The 20,422-nt window shown below is 33.8% G+C and overlaps 2 protein-coding genes and 1 pseudogene across 2 annotated transcripts; all 3 read right to left on the bottom strand.

The window, feature by feature from the left end:
* Positions 1-800: 800 nt before the first annotated feature.
* Positions 801-1,861, bottom strand: LOC112741061 (protein DMP3). Its single transcript, XM_025789881.3, has one exon. The coding sequence runs from the start codon at positions 1,557-1,559 to the stop codon at positions 897-899; it is 663 nt and encodes a 220-aa protein (XP_025645666.1). The 5' UTR covers positions 1,560-1,861; the 3' UTR covers positions 801-896.
* A 6,743-nt stretch (positions 1,862-8,604) lies between these two features.
* LOC112742120 (inositol transporter 4-like) lies at positions 8,605-10,510 on the bottom strand (annotated as a pseudogene).
* A 5,471-nt stretch (positions 10,511-15,981) lies between these two features.
* On the bottom strand, positions 15,982-17,887 carry LOC112742119 (inositol transporter 4-like). Its single transcript, XM_025791367.1, has 3 exons — positions 17,348-17,887; positions 16,554-17,267; positions 15,982-16,464 (listed from the first exon to the last, which is right to left on the bottom strand). Exons 1-3 carry the CDS (start codon positions 17,885-17,887, stop codon positions 15,982-15,984), a joined length of 1,737 nt encoding a protein of 578 aa, XP_025647152.1.
* Between the last annotated feature and the right edge of the window lie 2,535 nt (positions 17,888-20,422).

Raw genomic sequence — 20,422 nt, 5'->3', positions numbered from 1 at the left:
TCAGCAAAAATTTATTATTTTTTATAAATATTTTTAATAATTAATCTAATTTTTTAAATCAGTAATCTAATAATATACTTTAAACTCGCATTTTTTAACATTATTAACTAATTGCTATTAAACACAATAAATTTTGTTGGACTTTTAACATTTCTTCAAATTTATTAATTTTATATTCTAAAAAATAAGGGTTGTCTTTAATTTTTTTGAGTATATATGTCTTAATTTTATATACTGATCTTAATTTTTTTTTTCGAAAAATGTTTCTTCATAAAGTAAAAATTCAATGATTTCAACGCTTAACATCATTATGACAATCGTAACCTGGTCTTCTGCAACCAAGAGTAGGTTATTTAAGGCAGCTGTATATTTTTGAAAGACCTTGTTCAATGTAAATAAAATGCGTTTGAGAGGCATGTAACTAAATTGAAGAAGTCAAATTGAATGTAGAGCTTATGAGTCCCAATAATGCTTAACGTCAGAGATTAGCTAGTAGAAAAGAAAATGATATGAGAGCTGGCGTGCAAGCCTAATAAATATGTTATTGGTACGTAGAAGCATCATTTTGGTAAGGATTATAGTAGTTAAAGCTATATTATATATAGAGGTAAAAACTCAGGTAAAGTCAACTTTACTGTGAAGTTGATATATGAAAGTCATTAGATAAAAATTTAATCAAATCAATTAAATTAACGACTTTTAGTATCAACTCCACGTGAAGTTGATTGCACCTGAATTTTCACATTTAAACAATATTAGCAAATGAATTAAGGTAGAGGAAAGTTGTTGGAGTTGGAGTCTAATAAACAAATTAAACTCTTGAATTATTGAATTCAACGACTAATAATAATAAGAAATTAAAAAGTAAATACATTTGGGGGTGGGAAGATGAGGAGTCAGGAGGAGGAGGAGGAGGTTGATGAGGGGGTAAGAGGGTAGCCAATGCCATGGCGAGTGGTAGGGAAGACGACAAAGAGGAGGCTGCAGAGGAGGCCGATGGCAACGGGGACAATGTCAAGAACCTCCTGAGTCTCATGCTGGGGCCGAGGGTAGAAGCAGCTCACCACGTTTTTGTCTCTCAAGGCCACGGCGGAGAAAACCAGCACTGACAACACTGAGTGCACCCAGTCAATGGGCCTTATCTTGTACGACCTTAAGTCCTTGGGCAGGCCCGTTCCAGAGCCATCAGGGTAGTCAAACACCCACAGGCCCGTAGGTGTTGCGAGCCCGTGGTACACCTTTCCGTCTGAGGCCTTAACGGAGTCAGTGAAGCAGGCCAGGAAGCAGGAGAGGCCCAGCAGGAGGAGGAGGAGCAGGGTGAGGAGGCGAGTGACGGAGTCGCAGACGCCGTTGTTGGTGAATAGTGGCGTCAGCAGCTGGAATGCCAGCAGGGTTCCCGTTGGCAGTAGGTTCGCCAAGTTGGCTGTGCTTGTCAGTGTTTGCGACACTGTCCACCGCGATGCCGATGGAGCTGATGCTGATGCTGTGGTGGCTTCTTCCTTCTGCGACGGTTGCTTGCTTGTGCTTGTAGGCCTTTGTCTAACTTCCCTTGTTGACATTATTGCATCCACAAAAATAAATAATTAATCGGTGAAGCAAAATTAGATTTAAATTGCTAGGTACGTGGTCGATTGATATGTATATATAGAGAGAGAGGGGAATGGATTAGCATTACGCAAGTCACAAGCGTGTTTGCGTTGCTTGTCGTCTTAAACGTTTTATTATTATATTATTATTATTATTAGAGAAAGTATTATTTGTTCTTGTTAATTTTTCTTCCATGGAGTTTCCTTCTAGCGTTAAGTTGGTTGGTTCAAGTTCAACCTTCATGTGCTGCGTGCAAATTGAACATGCATAATCATATTTTATAACTTCTATGTCTCCTGTCTGCTTATATTTATATATGATTACTATAATATATTATATGATGTAAATTGTAAAGTATGGATGCCACGATATTATTATACCACCAAGTCAACAACTTTCATCTCCAACCATAGAATGGATATTCTTTTTCATACATCGTAAGATTCTTCGATCTATTATGTAAAAATAATTTTTTATGTTTGAAGTTAACGCATGGTTCAAAGGTAATTAAATTATGCAATGAAAACATATTTTTCACAACCCCAATTGTCTCTGCATCCAAAACAATTAAAAAAATAAAATAAAAAAGATTTCTCATATAAATGATTATTAGTTTTTTATTGACGAAGAGAATGTGAAGAAGACGCTGATTAAATAAATGACAATTTATGTAGTGTTTTTTGTGTTGTTTCTTTTCTTCTCCCCCTGTTACCTACCAAAAATTAGGTGCTTCCAAAGCTGAAAGTTTATATTCGGGTAGAATAGCTACGATGCGTGGCGTGTGTGATTGTTATGTATGTTAGTCAAAGGTCGGTTTAGGTAAATATTTTCGTATAAACATAACTATATATTCAATTCATTTTTGCAAGTATATATATAAATACATGGAGAAAACGTATAAAAAACTAAAAGGATAGTAGGAGGAAAGTTCTTCAATGTTCGTTCGTGCATGTTCCAAATAGGAAAAGTCTAGGGGCCAGCAGTTTTGTTGAATTTTGGCCAGCATGTAGTCAGCAGAGAAAGGTGAGTCATTGGATGAAATCTCACACTAATCTCATACCATTAGATCATCATTGATGGCTATTTGATGGCTACCAATCACAAAAGTTGCTGGCCCCTAGCATTGCTCTTCTAAATATTATGGAACCAAATATATACCATATCAATCCCCGAGTTGTTATAATTAATAACCAATGTAAAAGGGATTAACCTAATGAATAGAAATGAAAAAAAAATATATATTTTGTAAATTCACAATAACAGTATATTTTATTCATTTGTATGATATACTATATTTATGAAATTCTCCTTATTTCTTATTATGATTATAATCATATTTAAATTTAAATGAGTTATTAAACATGAATTTCGAAATAAATTAAAAAAGGTAAAAATTCAAGTGCAATCGACTTCACATGAAGTTGATAGTTGAGAGCTATTGGATAAAAATTTAGTCAAATCAGTTAAATCACCTAACGGCTCTCAACTATCAATTTCACGTGAAGTCGACTGTAATTGAATTTTTACCGTAAAAAAAAAAAAGGGAAAAATCTTAACCTAATAGCATATGTATTATATATACACACTGAAAAAGAAATTAATTTAGGAGCCAAATTAAGTTTCTACATTTAAATTTAAGACTAAATTGGATAGCTAAAAATTTGGTGTTAGCAAATTTCAATTTTTACTCTTTGAAAAACATATCATTAAATTATGTTATTTATAAATTATTTCAAATATATCATTTGATGGAACTATTGCAAGTAATATTTATATTATCTAATATTGTTTAAAAAATATAAAATTAAACTAAATTTTGATTATTGATGAATAAATAACCATTTATACCCATAAAAGATGAAAACGCTGACATATGTACTCACATTAGATCGAAACTAAACTTGTATCTGCGCAAGATGCCCTCCGTGTGACAAAAGTACTCTGTCTTTAGAGGGTTGGGGTGCCACGTAGGGTACTTTTGTTATACGGATGGCATCTTGCGTGGGTACAAGTTTAGTTTCGATCTAGTGTGGGTACATATGTCAGCGTTTTCATCTTTTATGGGTACAAATGGTCATTTATTCGATTATTGATTAAATTATGTTCCTATCTTAGAGCTTGTTTGGGTGAATTTCTAAGAAAAGATCTTTTTTCGAGTTATCTTTTTTTAAAAGATCTTATAAAAAAGTAAAAGTAATTTTATGTTTGGGTATTTCATGCAAAAAGATCTTTTTATCTATCAATTATGTTTGGGTATAATAAGTTAAATAATAAATTTCATTTTCCACCAAAATTTTTCTCTTTATCATAGTATTATTTTCGGTTCAAATCATTTAAGAAAGATCTTTCTGCCTTCCATTTATTTACAAAGGAAGAAAGAAAAGAATACTAATCCCCCACTAATACCTTTGACTAATGTTGGTTTAAATTGGAAAGATTTGGTTTGATATTGACTACTAGCTATTATTAAATCATTACAAGAAAAATGGTATGTCGCCACACTTTTTTTGCTACGCTTTAAAAGTGTAGTTGTATGTCCACTTTTTAGCACACTTTAAAAGCGTGGCTATAGGGTTATACATACGGCCACGCTTAAAAATATGACAATAAATAAAAGCGTGACAAAAAAGCGTGCCAATAGATCGAGAAAAACGTGGCAATAGAATAATCGACACACTTTTAGATATGACCCTTTTAAAAGCGTGTTGGTAGTTCAAAAAACGTAGCAAAAAGCTATCATTATGCTTTTTTCAAATTTTCATCACGCTTTAAAAATGTAGCAAAATCGTAGTTTTCTTGTAGTGAATTCATGAGATGCTTTAAACTTTTTAATTTGTAGCTCAATGTATGCTTGAGTGAGCCTATACCACTCATTCTTTTGAACATTTTTTTAAGTTTAAACTTAAACTCTCTTATTATGATTCCCAAAATAAGCCAAACCCACTCATGCTACTTACTTTCTATTTATATATCTCTCTGTTGTAATCAACTCCTAAAGTCAAGGTGCTTTTATCACACATTTAGTTATTTTGATTTTCTTTGCTCCTAAATGTGCATTTGAAAGGGGCATTTTCTCCATCGCCTAAATTTCTTGGCTGCTAGGGCGTGTCAAGATTGTGGCATTGTCTTAGAAGGTAAAGGTGAAGGTGAAGATACAACACCTGAAACATATTTTTGAGTCTAGTAAATAATAATAACATTTTTGGTAATGACAAACATGATTTTAGTTGGGTTGAAAGTCCAAAAGTGTTTTGATGATTCAGTGTTGCAGACCCAAATATTATTGAACAGCCCAAACAGAAGAAACCAAGTATCTAAGCCGTAGCTACTTGGACCAAGCCTCTAGTCCAGCCCATTGCCATTCTTGAAAGGAAGAACATCTTCCTGCTAATGGTGCTATGTTGCTTCGGGTAAAGCACAAAGGAGAAATACGGTTTCACTTTTTCACTAAGCATCAAAGAAGAAAAAGGTGTTTTACTTTTTCATCAAGCACCAAATCAGAAGAAAGAAAAGCGAATCAAAGAAGCTATGTCAAATCAAAATTAACATGCACAAATTAGGTATTATCATAAGAGAAAAGGTAAATTATTTCTATTAACATACAAGTCAATTATTTTCTGATTTCTCTTTTCCTCTGCACAACTATTTTGAGTAATATGAAGAAAGTGATGGCTACTTTACTCTACTGTGGATTAATGACTAATATTGAAACTTAGGGTCAAAGCACAAGGTTAATGGTTTTGATTTATCAAACCCATTGAGGATCTGTTATCAATGAAGCTGCTTTGCCTAACTCTAATTCTAAATTCTTGATTTTTTAGTCTGATGGAAGAAAAAAAAGGAACCTTAGCGAGCTCAAGATTCAAGATGCTGACTTTGTAAAGAAGCCCTAGGTGGGAATACAGAACTCAATACAAAAAGAAAAATCATCTTCAGTTTTGCTCAAGGAGAGAAAACCCAAAATCAGAGAAGAGAGAAACCTCACAAATCAAAATTTGAAGTCTTGGAAGCATTGCACTTACATAAAAGGGATCATTATGTCAAGATGAATAGCTACATTTGAGAGTTCAAAATATGGGTTAAGCTTATAGGGTTTGAGTTGTTCAACATTATCTCCTTCATGGTTTATTATTGAAAATTCTGGATGTTTGTTGTATCTTTCTTTGTTTGTATTCAGTGGTAAAAGGCATAAAAGTGAGACATTGAGAAAAAGCTATTTAGAGAAAAGGCAAAGAGAGGTATTTAGAGAGAAAAACCAAGATTTATGTCATGTATCTTTTGATTATATTTTTGTTTTGTATCATGTACCTGAGAGGTATTCCTTGCTAAGTTGGGTGAGCACTTAGTGGTTGAAAATCTAGGGAGTAAACCTAGTCAAATCTAGCTTGGGTAAAAACTGAGTTTGTCCCAAATAGGATTGGGTTGAATCCTAGAAAAATTTGTGTATGTAATACTTGAAAAGATAGTGAAAATTCCACCATTGTTGTGGTGGAGACTGGATGTAGGTTGCATTGCACGAAGCAGCTGAACCAGGATACATAACTGTGTCATCTTCTTCTTCCCTGTTATAATTCTGTGTTTCAAGAGTTTTGAGACAAAATAAAATTGTCTCCTGCATAATTAATCTCACAGTCTAAACAGAAGCAAAGTTTCATTTTCTAGTTTGAAGGTTTATTAATCAAGATTAAAAGAATGCCATAGATTCCATCCCCTTCTCTAGACCATCAAGAGCCTTCAATTAGTATCAGAGCTTAGTACTCAAGGATCAAGCTTCACAGCTTGGAGGGAAGGTCCAATGGCTAATAACTTGGGTGCAAACTCTGTGGCCTACACTCTTACTGAGGGGGTCAATCAAACAACAGGCTTCCTTTCTTCAACGAAAAGAACTACACCTACTGGAAGGAAAGAATGCGGATCTTTGTTCAATCCACTGACTACAGTATATGGAAAATATTGTGAATGATCCTCAAGTACCTACCAAGACAAGTGCTGAAGGACTGATGACTCCTAAAGAAGAAGCTGAATGGAATGATGAAGACAAGAAGAATGTGGAGTTAAATGCCAAAGCCATCAAAAGATGTACCATGCTATCAGTTTTGAGGAATATTGATTCAGTGACTAACAAAAAGTATAAGGTGATAAAGCAGTTGGTCGCTAAAATCGATCGCTAATTTTAACATTAATGACCGATTTTCGCAAACAACATAAAAAATAAACTGAAAAATTGTTAGTCTCTAAATTAGTGGCTAATGATAAAATTAGCAACCGATTCAGCAACTAACAAAAATATAAGGCCATAAAGTAGTTAGTCGCTAAAATCAATCACTAAATTTGTTATTAGTGACTAATTTAGCAACTAACATAAAAATTGAACTCAATGATATAAATACTCTCAGTTCCAAAATTCAGGTTTCAGTTTCAGAAAAAACACAAGACACACACTATCTCTCTCTCCCGCTCTCGTTCAACCACTCTCACTCTCTTTCTCGCCGCCGCACGCCAATCGCTCGCCGCTCTCTAGCAGATTGCTCGTCGTCGCCGCTCATCGCTCGTATCCTCCATTCGCTCCTCTCCGCTCGCCGCTCGCTCGTTGTCGCTCCTCTCTCCTCGTCGCTGCTCTCTCCTCTCCGATCGTAGTTGATGCGCGAGCATGTTTTCTATATTTTCTTATTATTTTAGATATGAATTATTGAATTTTATTTAGATGCTAGTGTTTGAAGCCTATTTGAATGCTACTTTAAGGCGCATTGTGGTTTTATTTATTTCAGAAAAAATCCAGACGAGTTTGGCAGAATCTGTGCAGAAGAAAAAGAAAAAAATTGATGCTACAAAGCTAGCGCCAAACGCCGCTAGCTAGCGTTTGGCGCCAAGTGCCTTGTAACGTGTACAAGCCCTCTATGAAGTTGAGGCCAAACGCCACGACCTGGCATTTAGTGCGAGATGCTTCGTAAATTGTGCCAAAGTCACACGCTAGTGGCGCTAAACGCGCAGCTGAACGTTAAGTGTTAGGAAGACAGTAAACCTACAACCCTTCTCTGCCCCAACGGCGTTAAACGCCGAGCCTGGTGTTTAGCGTCAGTAGCGCGTATATATATATATTCATGCCTATAAGCCACATTCGGCCTGCTTTTTTTCTTTCTTTATATATATATAATGGCATATATATACATATATGTATATATAATGGCCTTCGGCAAACTTTTTTTTTTCTTTTTTTTTTTCGAATAATAATAATAATAACAATAATAATAATAATAATAATAATAATAATAACAATAATAATAGTAATAATAATAATAATTAAAATTCTTTTATTTTTTTCGAAATATTCCATTATAATAAAAATTATTTAGAAAGTCTAATAGATTTTAAATTCAAAGTATCATAAAATTTAATTTAATTACTTTTTGGAAAAATGATTTTTTTTAAATAAAATTCTCAATAAATATAATAAATTGTAAATCACTTATTATTTAATTTTTAAAAAGTTGGGTTGTTATAGTATAATTCGTCACTGACTTATTGTTAAAAAAATTAATTATATAAAGATGATGTTTTCTGATTTTTTTTTTTGTAATTATGAAAAAGCCAAATACGTAAAGAAAACAAAAATAAAAGTAGAGGAGTGTTAGGGGATCAACAAGTTTTGTAATTTGTAGTGATCAATTAGTTATTATTAATGTTTTTAATCGTGTAAAATTACATCTAATAGTGTAGAATTACTCATTTTTTTGTTGTTGACCAGATTTTAATAAAACTGCTGGCTCCTAGACTTTTTCATAAAAGTATTCATACAATGTGCGTCTTTTCTAATTTAATGTGTTGGATACAAATCTAACATACATGGAGAAATTCTCTATCGCTCTGTCAGCATAGATTTTGAAGAAGAGAACGCACACATTGAAACAGCAAATATATTTATCTCCTCCTTTAATTTCTATTCCTCTAAGAGAGAATCGTCCAATTCTCGATGTATATGAAAAGATAACTAACTGCAGCTTCATCATATCATATTATTTATTTACTAGTACTTGCTTTCTCTTCGTCTGTCTTTGGATTGGTACAATCGCAAGGGTTGAAACCTTTCTGAAGCAACTTCTCAACCTCTTCAAACTGAAGCCCTTTAGTCTCTGGTACCAATAGATAGATGGCAACGAGCCCAATTGTGGAAAACCCAGCAAAGAGGAGAAATGTTCCTGCAGCCCCAAGTGCATGGATAAGTGACAAGAATGTCAAACTCACTATGAGATTAGCACACCAATTTGAAACTGCTGCTATGCCTCCACACATTCCCCTGAATCTCAATGGGTAAATCTCTGAGTTCAAAACCCAAGGCACTGATCCCATTCCAGGGGAGTAGGCTAGGATATATAGTCCCAACACTATAACTGCAAGCACTCCAATTTTGCTTGGGCATCCATCAGAAAACCACACGCGCTTTTGCTCACCGCACACCGCTCTGACTTCCTTTGTTTCCGCCAGGCATGCTCCCGGAAGATGCTGCATTATGTTCATTGATTATGTTAAGATTAGATTAGACTAATACATAGATATATATAAGTTGAAAGAGATGGAAGTGATGAACTTACATTGCCCCCAGTGCTGGCACAGAAGGCACATTCAGCTTTCAAACATTTCATGCAGTTCCATGAAGAGACATTAGGGGCATCAAGATAAGCCTGGCATGTAGCGTTAGCACCGAAGCTGAGGGTGTCAACGTTGTCAATTGGAGGAGCGGTGGTAGATGCCTGATAGAAAACTCCAGTTAGAGTGAGGAGGCAAACGATGATTGCAATAAGGGATAGGAGCATGAGCTTTCTCCTTCCATATTTATCGATGCAAAGCATGCTGAGGATAGATCCAACGGCGTTGAGACCAGATGTGACGAGGGAGAGTGCAAGTGCGGTAGATTTTGATGCAATGCCGGCAAACTGAACAATGGTTGGGCTGTAATACATGACGGTGTTGATGCCAACGAATTGTTGAGCGACTTGAGCAGTCACGCCTGCATACAATCCTCTTCGAACAGCAACGTTGCTGAAAGCAGCCTTCATTTTCTCTCCAAGAGTTTGACCGATCAACCCTTCCTCTTGCTTCTCTTGTTCTATAGCTTCTCTCATCGCTTTTATCTCCCCTTCAATCTCGTCTGCTCTATAAATCTTTTCCAGGATTTTCCTTGACTCATTTTCTTTCCCCTGGTTGTACAACCACCTCGGTGACTCAGGAAGGGTCAGCATTAAAACGAACTGAACCACCGCCGGAAGTCCAGCCACCCCAAGCATCCAACGCCACGTTCCAGGAGTCTGTATATTATGTTAAATAGTTTAGTCAAATATGTTAAATTACGTAATCTTTTTTAGTTATTATCCGAGTAGATATATACCGTAGTGAATGCGAGGTTGATAAGGTAGGAGAGGAATTGGCCAAAGGTGATGAGGAGACCATTAATACAAACGAGAGCTCCTCTAATGGCAGCTGGAGAGGCTTCTGAGATATAGAGAGGGGAAGTCATGGAAGCTATGCCAACTCCAAAACCAACCAAAATTCTTCCAACGACGAGGACCCAAGGCGCAGGGGCAATAGCCATGACTATTGCACCAAGAAAGAAAACAATATCAGCCCCCAAGATAGAGATCTTACGGCCGAGCATGTCGTTCATCCATCCACCAAGTGCAGCACCAATAATGGCTCCCGCTACAGCCATACTTACAATGACTTCCTACAACCATAATTTCTTATCAACTTCTACAAAGTCTTCGCGAATGTAAAGCAAGGCTCCGGAGATAACACCGGTATCGTAGCCAAAGAGGAGACCTCCAATTCCGGCCGATAGAGCAAGGCGCATGATGTAAGGGGAACTGGTTGCTCTTTTCCAGAATTCCGTGAACTCTTGCTTACTCGCTGCCTCTGGCCCTCCTTCCATTCTTACTAATCACCTTATTAATTTAATGTCAACTCTATTGATGATTTCTAACTTTCCTCTGCCACTTGCACTCCACGCTGAAAATATTATTATTCCAACCATCATTGTTTATTTATGCATGCAATTAATCTCATGCGTTTCATAACATCATGCAAACTTTCGATCATAAAGTAAAATTTGATCTCAACGATAATTAGTCAATAATATTTATTCTTTCTTATTCCGATCTTAACACCTTCTCAAAAAGATAATTTTTATTGTTCCTAATTAACCATGTAGAGTTGTGATCAGCAACACAAAAACAATTAGGAATATATTCTAACATATCATTATTATTTATTTATATACAAAGGAAAAATACAATCAAAAAAGAATTGAGATAAATTAAACAGATAAGATATGTTACGTACTTGTACTACAGAAAAAAGAAAAAATGAACTTTGTTAAGAAACCACAACACTTTGATGTTAAACTTTCGTAGAAGGTCTCTCAGACCAGTTGTGTGGTATTACGCTCTCTTTTTTCTCGAAGGTTCGAAATTACTGTTGTTGGTTTAAATTCTGTCTTTTCTCTCCTTTTTATATAAATCTTTTCCGTTAGTGGCAGCTAATATATTCATATCTTTAACAAACAACAAGGCACCAAAATCTGTCTATAATAAATAATAAGCAAAGATTACCATATTATATTCAACCATCTTAACCGTCTATTAGTTTTTTTAATCCTATCCAATTTCTTGTTTTTTTCCTTAAAAATTGATCTGTTTTTTCATGTATCTTATCTATAACTAAAGCTAAGTTCTCTAACAAAATAGTAAAATACACGAATTAGAGAGATACAAGAAAAGTTTAACATCAGAGTGTTGTGGTTTCCATAACAATACTCATTTTCTCTCAGCTTTTTTTAGTACAAGTATATAACATGCTTTGTCTGTTTGTCTTAATTCTTTTTTGGATTGTATTTTTTCTTTATATATAAATAAATAATGATGATATGATAGGATATATTTTTAAGTATTTCTAAGTTCATGGTCGCAACTTTATTATATTCAATCCTGTCTTAACCGTATATTAATTTTCTTATTCTTATCCAATTCTGATTTTGTTTTGTTTTGTTTTTGTTTTTTTTGTTAAAATTGATTTGTTTTTTCACGTATCTTATCTATTTATAATCTAAATAAAGTTAAGTTCTCTAACAAAATAATAAAATAAAATAAAAAACAAGAATAAAATAGCTGCTTTTTTTTTGTTTTAACCAATATATAAAAGTCAAATTCTTCAAGTTATGTAATTTTATTATTACTTTATTCGAAAAGACAAATAAAGTTGCACTGGTGATACGCTTCTAAGGAGATCAATATTACTTTAATAATTTGAAAATTTTCAACATTTTAATATATTCAAAATGTATTCTCCCGTCTATAACCAACGGCAAAAGTTAATTAATCAATTCAAAACATGTTTCGAAGTGAATATTTATTTGTTGAGGTGTTCAAAAAAAATAGTTTGTACTAAATTATAATTTAGTCTCTAATATTTTCTAAGATAAATTATTAGTTTTTATTAAAAGAAATTGATAGAGGGTAACAATATATGTATCTCAAAAATTGTCGATACGATGATGTGTTTTAAAGAGGTTATGCTCCAAGTAACCATGATATTAAGGAGAGAATATAGAAGAGAAGAGAAGGGTAAAATGCTATTCCAATTAGCATCATAGTAAATATATCACTCCCTTATATTTTTATCTTTTACCTTCATTTGTTACATCTCAATATTTTCTAGATCCTCATTTTTATGTATATATGTAACAAACAAAAATATGTATAAATGTAAGAAAGTCACTGCAACAGCCCCATATATAGATGTATGTACCAATAATTTCTTATATAGTCATAGTTTTTTGAGGTCATATTATATATTCTCACCACAAAACTGATTTGAGAGACCTTCTGCGATTCATTCCACCGACGACAAATCATTGCAGGTCACCAAACACATCGTTTTACTAAAGTGAGTTACTATTGGATTAAATCCGATAGTAAATGATGCACCAATTTAATATATTTTTTCTCAAAAAATTACCGGCAGATTTATCATCGAAAAACAAAATCTGCCAATAATTAAAAAATCTTACGAATTCGACGTGGTTACCGTCGATAAATCCAACGGTACTCAACATTTTTCTTGTAGTATTTTCTGCCTTTTGCACTTTTTTCACAAATCTATATTATTTTTCGTTTTCTTAATCAATGCGCAAAGGAGCGTATATATGATTGGTTATATAATTAAGTTCAATTAATCATATAAATAAATGCTAATATATTTTCGTATTAATTATTTTAATGATTCCAAAATTCTAAAAACTTATTTTGACGTAAATATTTTTTCAAACAGACAAAATGTCAAATTTTATAATTATTATTGAAAAGAAATCTATATTTTAAAATATTATTAATATAAATATACAAATTTACTTTTAAATATGAAAAAATATTCAATTAATTTTTTTCATCTTTACCATATTTGAGTCGGTGCAAAATTCAGTTGATTTATTTATTGCTAAATACTCGTTTATCATTACTGTAACTAGAATTGTAAAATATAATTAATTAAAATTGTTTTTCCTCGCTTCTTTTATTAATAGTTAAGAATGGTAGATAAAAAAAAGAAAGAAATTCTGGTTAGAGAAAAGGCAAAGAGAGGTATTTGGAGAGAAAAACCAAGATTTATGTCATGTATCTTTTGATTATATTTTTGTTTTGTATCATGTACCTGAGAGGTATTCCTTGCTAAGTTGGGTGAGCACTTAGTGGTTGAAAATCTAGGGAGTAAACCTAGTCAAATCTAGCTTGGGTAAAAACTGAGTTTGTCCCAAATAGGATTGGGTTGAATCCTAGAAAAATTTGTGTATGTAATACTTGAAAAGATAGTGAAAATTCCACCATTGTTGTGGTGGAGACTGGATGTAGGTTGCATTGCACAAAGCAGCTGAACCAGAATACATAACTGTGTCATCTTCTTCTTCTCTGTTATAATTCTGTGTTTCAAGAGTTTTGAGACAAAATAAAATTGTCTCCTGCATAATTAATCTCGCAGTCTAAACAGAAGTAAAGTTTCATTTTCTAGTTTGAAGGTTTATTAATCAAGATTAAAAGAATGCCATAGATTCCACCCCCTTCTCTAGGCCATCAAGAGCCTTCAATTGGTATAAGAGCTTAGTACTCAAGGATCAAGCTTCACAGCTTGGAGGGAAGGTCTAATGGCTAATAACTTGGGTGCAAACTCTGTGGCCTACACTCTTACTGAGGGGGTCAATCAAACAACAGGCTTCCTTTTTTCAACGAAAAGAACTACATCTACTGGAAGGAAAGAATGCAGATCTTTGTTCAATCCACTGACTACAGTATATGGAAAATTATTGTAAATGATCCTCAAGTACCTACCAAGACAAGTGCTGAAGGACTGATGACTCCTAAAGAAGAAGCTGAATGGAATGATGAAGACAAGAAGAATGTGGAATTAAATGCCAAAGCCATCAAAAGATGTACTGTGCTATCAGTTTTGAGGAATATTGATTCAGCGACTAACAAAAAGTATAAGGTGATAAAGCAGTTGGTCGCTAAAATCGATCGCTAATTTTAACATTAACGACCGATTTTCGCAAACAACATAAAAAATAAACTGAAAAATTGTTAGTCTCTAAATTAGTGGCTAATGATAAAATTAGCAACCGATTCAGCAACTAACAAAAATATAAGGTCATAAAGTAGCTAGCCGCTAAAATCAATCACTAAATTTGTTATTAGTGACTAATTTAGCGACCAACATAAAAATTGAACTCAATGATATAAATACTCTCAGTTCCAAAATTCAGGTTTCAGTTTCAGAAAAAACACAAGACACACACTATCTCTCTCTCCCGCTCTCGTTCAACCACTCTCACTCTCTTTCTCGCCGCCGCACGCCAATCGCTCGCCGCTCTCTAGCAGATTGCTCGTCGTCGCCGCTCATCGCTCGTATCCTCCATTCGCTCCTCTCCGCTCGCCGCTCGCTCGTTGTCGCTCCTCTCTCCTCGTCGCTCCTCTCTCCTCGTCGCTGCTCTCTCCTCTCCGATCGTCGTTGATGCGCGAGCATGTTTTCTATATTTTCTTATTATTTTAGATATGAATTATTGAGTTTTATTTAGATGCTAGTGTTTGAAGCCTATTTGGATACTACTTTAAGGCGCATTGTGGTTTTATTTATTTCAGAAAAAATCCAGTCGAGTTTGGCAGAATCTATGCAGAAGAAAAAGAAAAAAATTGTTGCTGCAAAGCTAGCGCCAAACGCCGCTACCTAGCGTTTGGCACCAAGTGCCTTGTAACGCGTGCAAGCCCTCTATGAAGTTGACGCCAAACACCACGACCTGGCGTTTAGTGCCAGATGCTTCGTAAATTGTGCCAAAGCCACACGCTAGTGGCGCTAAACGCCCAGCTGAACGTTAAGTGTCAGGAAGACAGTAAACCTACAACCCTTCTCTGCCCCAGCAGCGTTAAACGCCGAATCTGGTGTTTAGCGTCAGTAGCGCGTATATATATAAATATATATATATATATTCATGCCTATAAGCCACATTCGGCCTGCTTTTTTTCTTTCTTTACTATATATATATATAATGGCATATATGTATATATAATGGCCTTCGGCAACTTTTTTTTTCTTTTTTTTTTGAATAATAATAATAATAACAATAATAATAGTAATAATAATAATAATTAAAATTCTTTTATTTTTTTCGAAATATTTCATTATAATAAAAATTATTTAGAAAGTCTAATAGATTTTAAATTCAAAGTATCTTAAAATTTAATTTAATTACTTTTAGGAAAAATGACTTTTTTAAATAAAATTCTCAATAAATATAATAAATTATAAATCACTTATTATTTAATTTTTAAAAAGTTGGGTTGTTATAGTATAATTCGTCACTGACTTATTGTAAAAAAAATTAATTATATAAAGATGATGTTTTCTGATTTTTTTTTGTAATTATGAAAAAGCCAAATACGTAAAGAAAACAATAATAAAAGTAGAGGAGTGTTAGGGGATCAACAAGTTTTGTAATTTGTAGTGATCAATTAGCTATTATTAATGTTTTTAATCGTGTAAAATTACATCTAATAGTGTAGAATTATTCATTTTTTTGTTGTTGACCATATTTTAATAAAATTGCTGGCTCCTTAGACTTTTTCATAAAAGTATTCATACAACGTGCGTCTTTTCTAATTTAATGTGTTGGATACAAATCTAACATACATGGAGAAATTCTCTATCACTCTGTCAGCATAGATTTTGAAGAAGAGAACGCACACATTGAAACAGCAAATATATTTATCTACTCCTTTAATTTCTATTCCTCTAAGAGAGAATCGTCCAATTCTCGATGTATATGAAAAGATAACTAACTGCAGCTTCATCATATCATATTATTTATTTACTAGTACTTGCTTTCTCTTCGTCTGTCTTTGGATTGGTACAATCGCAAGGGTTGAAACCTTTCTGAAGCAACTTCTCAACCTCTTCAAACTGAAGCCCTTTGGTCTCTGGTACCAATAGATAGATGGCAACGAGCCCAATTGTGGAAAACCCAGCAAAGAGGAGAAATGTTCCTGCAGCCCCAAGTGCATGGATAAGTGACAAGAATGTCAAACTCACTATGAGATTAGCACACCAGTTTGAAACTGCTGCTATGCCTCCACACATTCCCCTGAATCTCAATGGGTAAATCTCTGAGTTCAAAACCCAAGGCACTGATCCCATTCCAGGGGAGTAGGCTAGGATATATAGTCCCAACACTATAACTGCAAGCACTCCAATTTTGCTTGGGCATCCATCAGAAAACCACACGCGCTTTTGCTCACCGCACACCGCTCTGACTTCCTTTGTTTCCGCCAGGCATGCTCCCGGAAGATGCTGCATTATGTTCATTGATTATGTTAAGATTAGATTAGACTAATACATAGATATATATAAGTTGAAAGAGATGGAAGTGATGAACTTACATTGCCCCCAGTGCTGGCACAGAAGGCACATTCAGCTTTCAAACATTTCATGCAGTTCCATGAAGAGACATTAGGGGCATCAAGATAAGCCTGGCATGTAGCGTTAGCACCGAAGCTGAGGGTGTCAACGTTGTCAATTGGAGGAGCGGTTGTAGCTGCCTGATAGAAAACTCCAGTTAGAGTGAGGAGGCAAACGATGATTGCAATAAGGGATAGGAGCATGAGCTTTCTCCTTCCATATTTATCGATGCAAAGCATGCTGAGGATAGATCCAACGGCGTTGAGACCAGATGTGACGAGGGAGAGTGCAAGTGCGGTAGATTTTGATGCAATGCCGGCAAACTGAACAATGGTTGGGCTGTAATACATGACGGTGTTGATGCCAACGAATTGTTGAGCGACTTGAGCAGTCACGCCTGCATACAATCCTCTTCGAACAGCAACGTTGCTGAAAGCAGCCTTCATTTTCTCTCCAAGAGTTTGACCGATCAACCCTTCCTCTTGCTTCTCTTGTTCTATAGCTTCTCTCATCGCTTTTATCTCCCCTTCAATCTCGTCTGCTCTATAAATCTTTTCCAGGATTTTCCTTGACTCATTTTCTTTCCCCTGGTTGTACAACCACCTCGGTGACTCAGGAAGGGTCAGCATTAAAACGAACTGAACCACCGCCGGAAGTCCAGCCACCCCAAGCATCCAACGCCACGTTCCAGGAGTCTGTATATTATGTTAAATAGTTTAGTCAAATATGTTAAATTACGTAATCTTTTTTAGTTATTATCCGAGTAGATATATACCGTAGTGAATGCGAGGTTGATAAGGTAGGAGAGGAACTGGCCAAAGGTGATGAGGAGACCATTAATACAAACGAGAGCTCCTCTAATGGCAGCTGGAGAGGCTTCTGAGATATAGAGAGGGGAAGTCATGGAAGCTATGCCAACTCCAAAACCAACCAAAATTCTTCCAACGACGAGGACCCAAGGCGCAGGGGCAATAGCCATGACTATTGCACCAAGAAAGAAAACAATATCAGCCCCCAAGATAGAGATCTTACGGCCGAGCATGTCGTTCATCCATCCACCAAGTGCAGCACCAATAATGGCTCTCGCTACAGCCATACTTACAATGACTTCCTGCAACCATAATTTCTTATCAACTTCTACAAAGTCTTCGCGAATGTAAAGCAAGGCTCCGGAGATAACACCGGTATCGTAGCCAAAGAGGAGACCTCCAATTCCGGCCGATAGAGCAAGGCGCATGATGTAAGGGGAACTGGTTGCTCTTTTCCAGAATTCCGTGAACTCTTGCTTACTCGCTGCCTCTGGCCCTCCTTCCATTCTTACTAATCACCTTATTAATTTAATGTCAACTCTATTGATGATTTCTAACTTTCCTCTGCCACTTGCACTCCACGCTGAAAATATTATTATTCCAACCATCATTGTTTATTTATGCATGCAATTAATCTCATGCGTTTCATAACATCATGCAAACTTTCGATCATAAAGTAAAATTTGATCTCAACGATAATTAGTCAATAATATTTATTCTTTCTTATTCCGATCTTAACACCTTCTCAAAAAGATAATTTTTATTGTTCCTAATTAACCATGTAGAGTTGTGATCAGCAACACAAAAACAATTAGGAATATATTCTAACATATCATTATTATTTATTTATATACAAAGGAAAAATACAATAAAAAAAGAATTGAGATAAATTAAACAGATAAGATATGTTACGTACTTGTACTACAGAAAAAAGAAAAAATGAACTTTGTTAAGAAACCACAACACTTTGATGTTAAACTTTCGTAGAAGGTCTCTCAGACCAGTTGTGTGGTATTACGCTCTCTTTTTTCTCGAAGGTTCGAAATTACTGTTGTTGGTTTAAATTCTGTCTTTTCTCTCCTTTTTATATAAATCTTTTCCGTTAGTGGCAGCTAATATATTCATATCTTTAACAAACAACAAGGCACCAAAATCTGTCTATAATAAATAATAAGCAAAGATTACCATATTATATTCAACCATCTTAACCGTCTATTAGTTTTTTTAATCCTATCCAATTTCTTGTTTTTTTCCTTAAAAATTGATCTGTTTTTTCATGTATCTTATCTATAACTAAAGCTAAGTTCTCTAACAAAATAGTAAAATACACGAATTAGAGAGATACAAGAAAAGTTTAACATCAGAGTGTTGTGGTTTCCATAACAATACTCATTTTCTCTCAGCTTTTTTTAGTACAAGTATATAACATGCTTTGTCTGTTTGTCTTAATTCTTTTTTGGATTGTATTTTTTCTTTATATATAAATAAATAATGATGATATGATAGGATATATTTTTAAGTATTTCTAAGTTCATGGTCGCAACTTTATTATATTCAATCCTGTCTTAACTGTATATTAATTTTCTTATTCTTATCCAATTCTGATTTTGTTTTGTTTTGTTTTTGTTTTTTTGTTAAAATTGATTTGTTTTTTCACGTATCTTATCTATTTATAATCTAAATAAAGTTAAGTTCTCTAACAAAATAATAAAATAAAATAAAAAACAAGAATAAAATAGCTGCTTTTTTTTTGTTTTAACCAATATATAAAAGTCAAATCCTTCAAGTTATGTAATTTTATTATTACTTTATTCGAAAAGACAAATAAAGTTGCATTGGTGATACGCTTCTAAGGAGATCAATATTACTTTAATAATTTGAAAATTTTCAACATTTTAATATATTCAAAATGTATTCTCCCGTCTATAACCAACGGCAAAAGTTAATTAATCAATTCGAAACATGTTTCGAAGTGAATATTTATTTGTTGAGGTGTTCAAAAAAAAATAGTTTGTACTAAATTATAATTTAGTCTCTAATATTTTCTAAGATAAATTATTAGTTTTTAATAAAAGAAATTGATAGAGGGTAACAATATATGTATCTCAAAAATTGTCGATACGATGATGTGTTTTAAAGAGGTTATGCTCCAAGTAACCATGATATTAAGGAGAGAATATAGAAGAGAAGAGAAGGGTAAAATGCTATTCCAATTAGCATCATAGTAAATATATCACTCCCTTATATTTTTATCTTTTACCTTCATTTGTTACATCTCAATATTTTCTAGATCCTCATTTTTATGTATATATGTAACAAACAAAAATATGTATAAATGTAAGAAAGTCACTGCAACAGTCCCATATATAGATGTATGTACCAATAATTTCTTATATAGTCATAGTTTTTTGAGGTCATATTATATATTCTCACCACAAAACTGATTTGAGAGACCTTCTGCGATTCATTCCACCGACGACAAATCATTGCAGGTCACCAAACACATCGTTTTACTAAAGTGAGTTACTATTGGATTAAATCCGATAGTAAATGATGCACCAATTTAATATATTTTTTCTCAAAAAATTACCGGCAGATTTATCATCGAAAAACAAAATCTGCCAATAATTAAAAAATCTTACGAATTCGACGTGGTTACCGTCGATAAATCCAACGGTACTCAACATTTTTCTTGTAGTATTTTCTGCCTTTTGCACTTGTTTCACAAATCTATATTATTTTTCGTTTTCTTAATCAATGCGCAAAGGAGCGTATATATGATTGGTTATATAATTAAGTTCAATTAATCATATAAATAAATGCTAATATATTTTCGTATTAATTATTTTAATGATTCCAAAATTCTAAAAACTTATTTTGACGTAAATATTTTTTCAAACAGACAAAATGTCAAATTTTATAATTATTATTGAAAAGAAATCTATATTTTAAAATATTATTAATATAAATATACAAATTTACTTTTAAATATGAAAAAATATTCAATTAATTTTTTTCATCTTTACCATATTTGAGTCGGT

Source organism: Arachis hypogaea, chromosome 14, assembly GCF_003086295.3.
Source record: "Arachis hypogaea cultivar Tifrunner chromosome 14, arahy.Tifrunner.gnm2.J5K5, whole genome shotgun sequence".
NCBI lineage: Eukaryota > Viridiplantae > Streptophyta > Magnoliopsida > Fabales > Fabaceae > Arachis > Arachis hypogaea.
This window is presented reverse-complemented; position numbering and strand designations above follow the sequence as displayed.

Excerpts from the sequence above, each read along its gene's own strand:
- LOC112741061 (XM_025789881.3), bottom strand. The coding sequence starts at position 1,559 with ATGTCAACAAGGGAAGTTAGACAAAGGCCTACAAGCACAAGCAAGCAA.
- LOC112742119 (XM_025791367.1), bottom strand. The coding sequence starts at position 17,887 with ATGGAAGGAGGGCCAGAGGCAGCGAGTAAGCAAGAGTTCACGGAATTC. Across the intron at positions 17,268-17,347 it reads TCAACCTCGCATTCACTACG|ACTCCTGGAACGTGGCGTTG; the intron begins GTATATATCTAC and ends CATAATATACAG. Across the intron at positions 16,465-16,553 it reads GTGCCAGCACTGGGGGCAAT|CATCTTCCGGGAGCATGCCT; the intron begins GTAAGTTCATCA and ends AACATAATGCAG.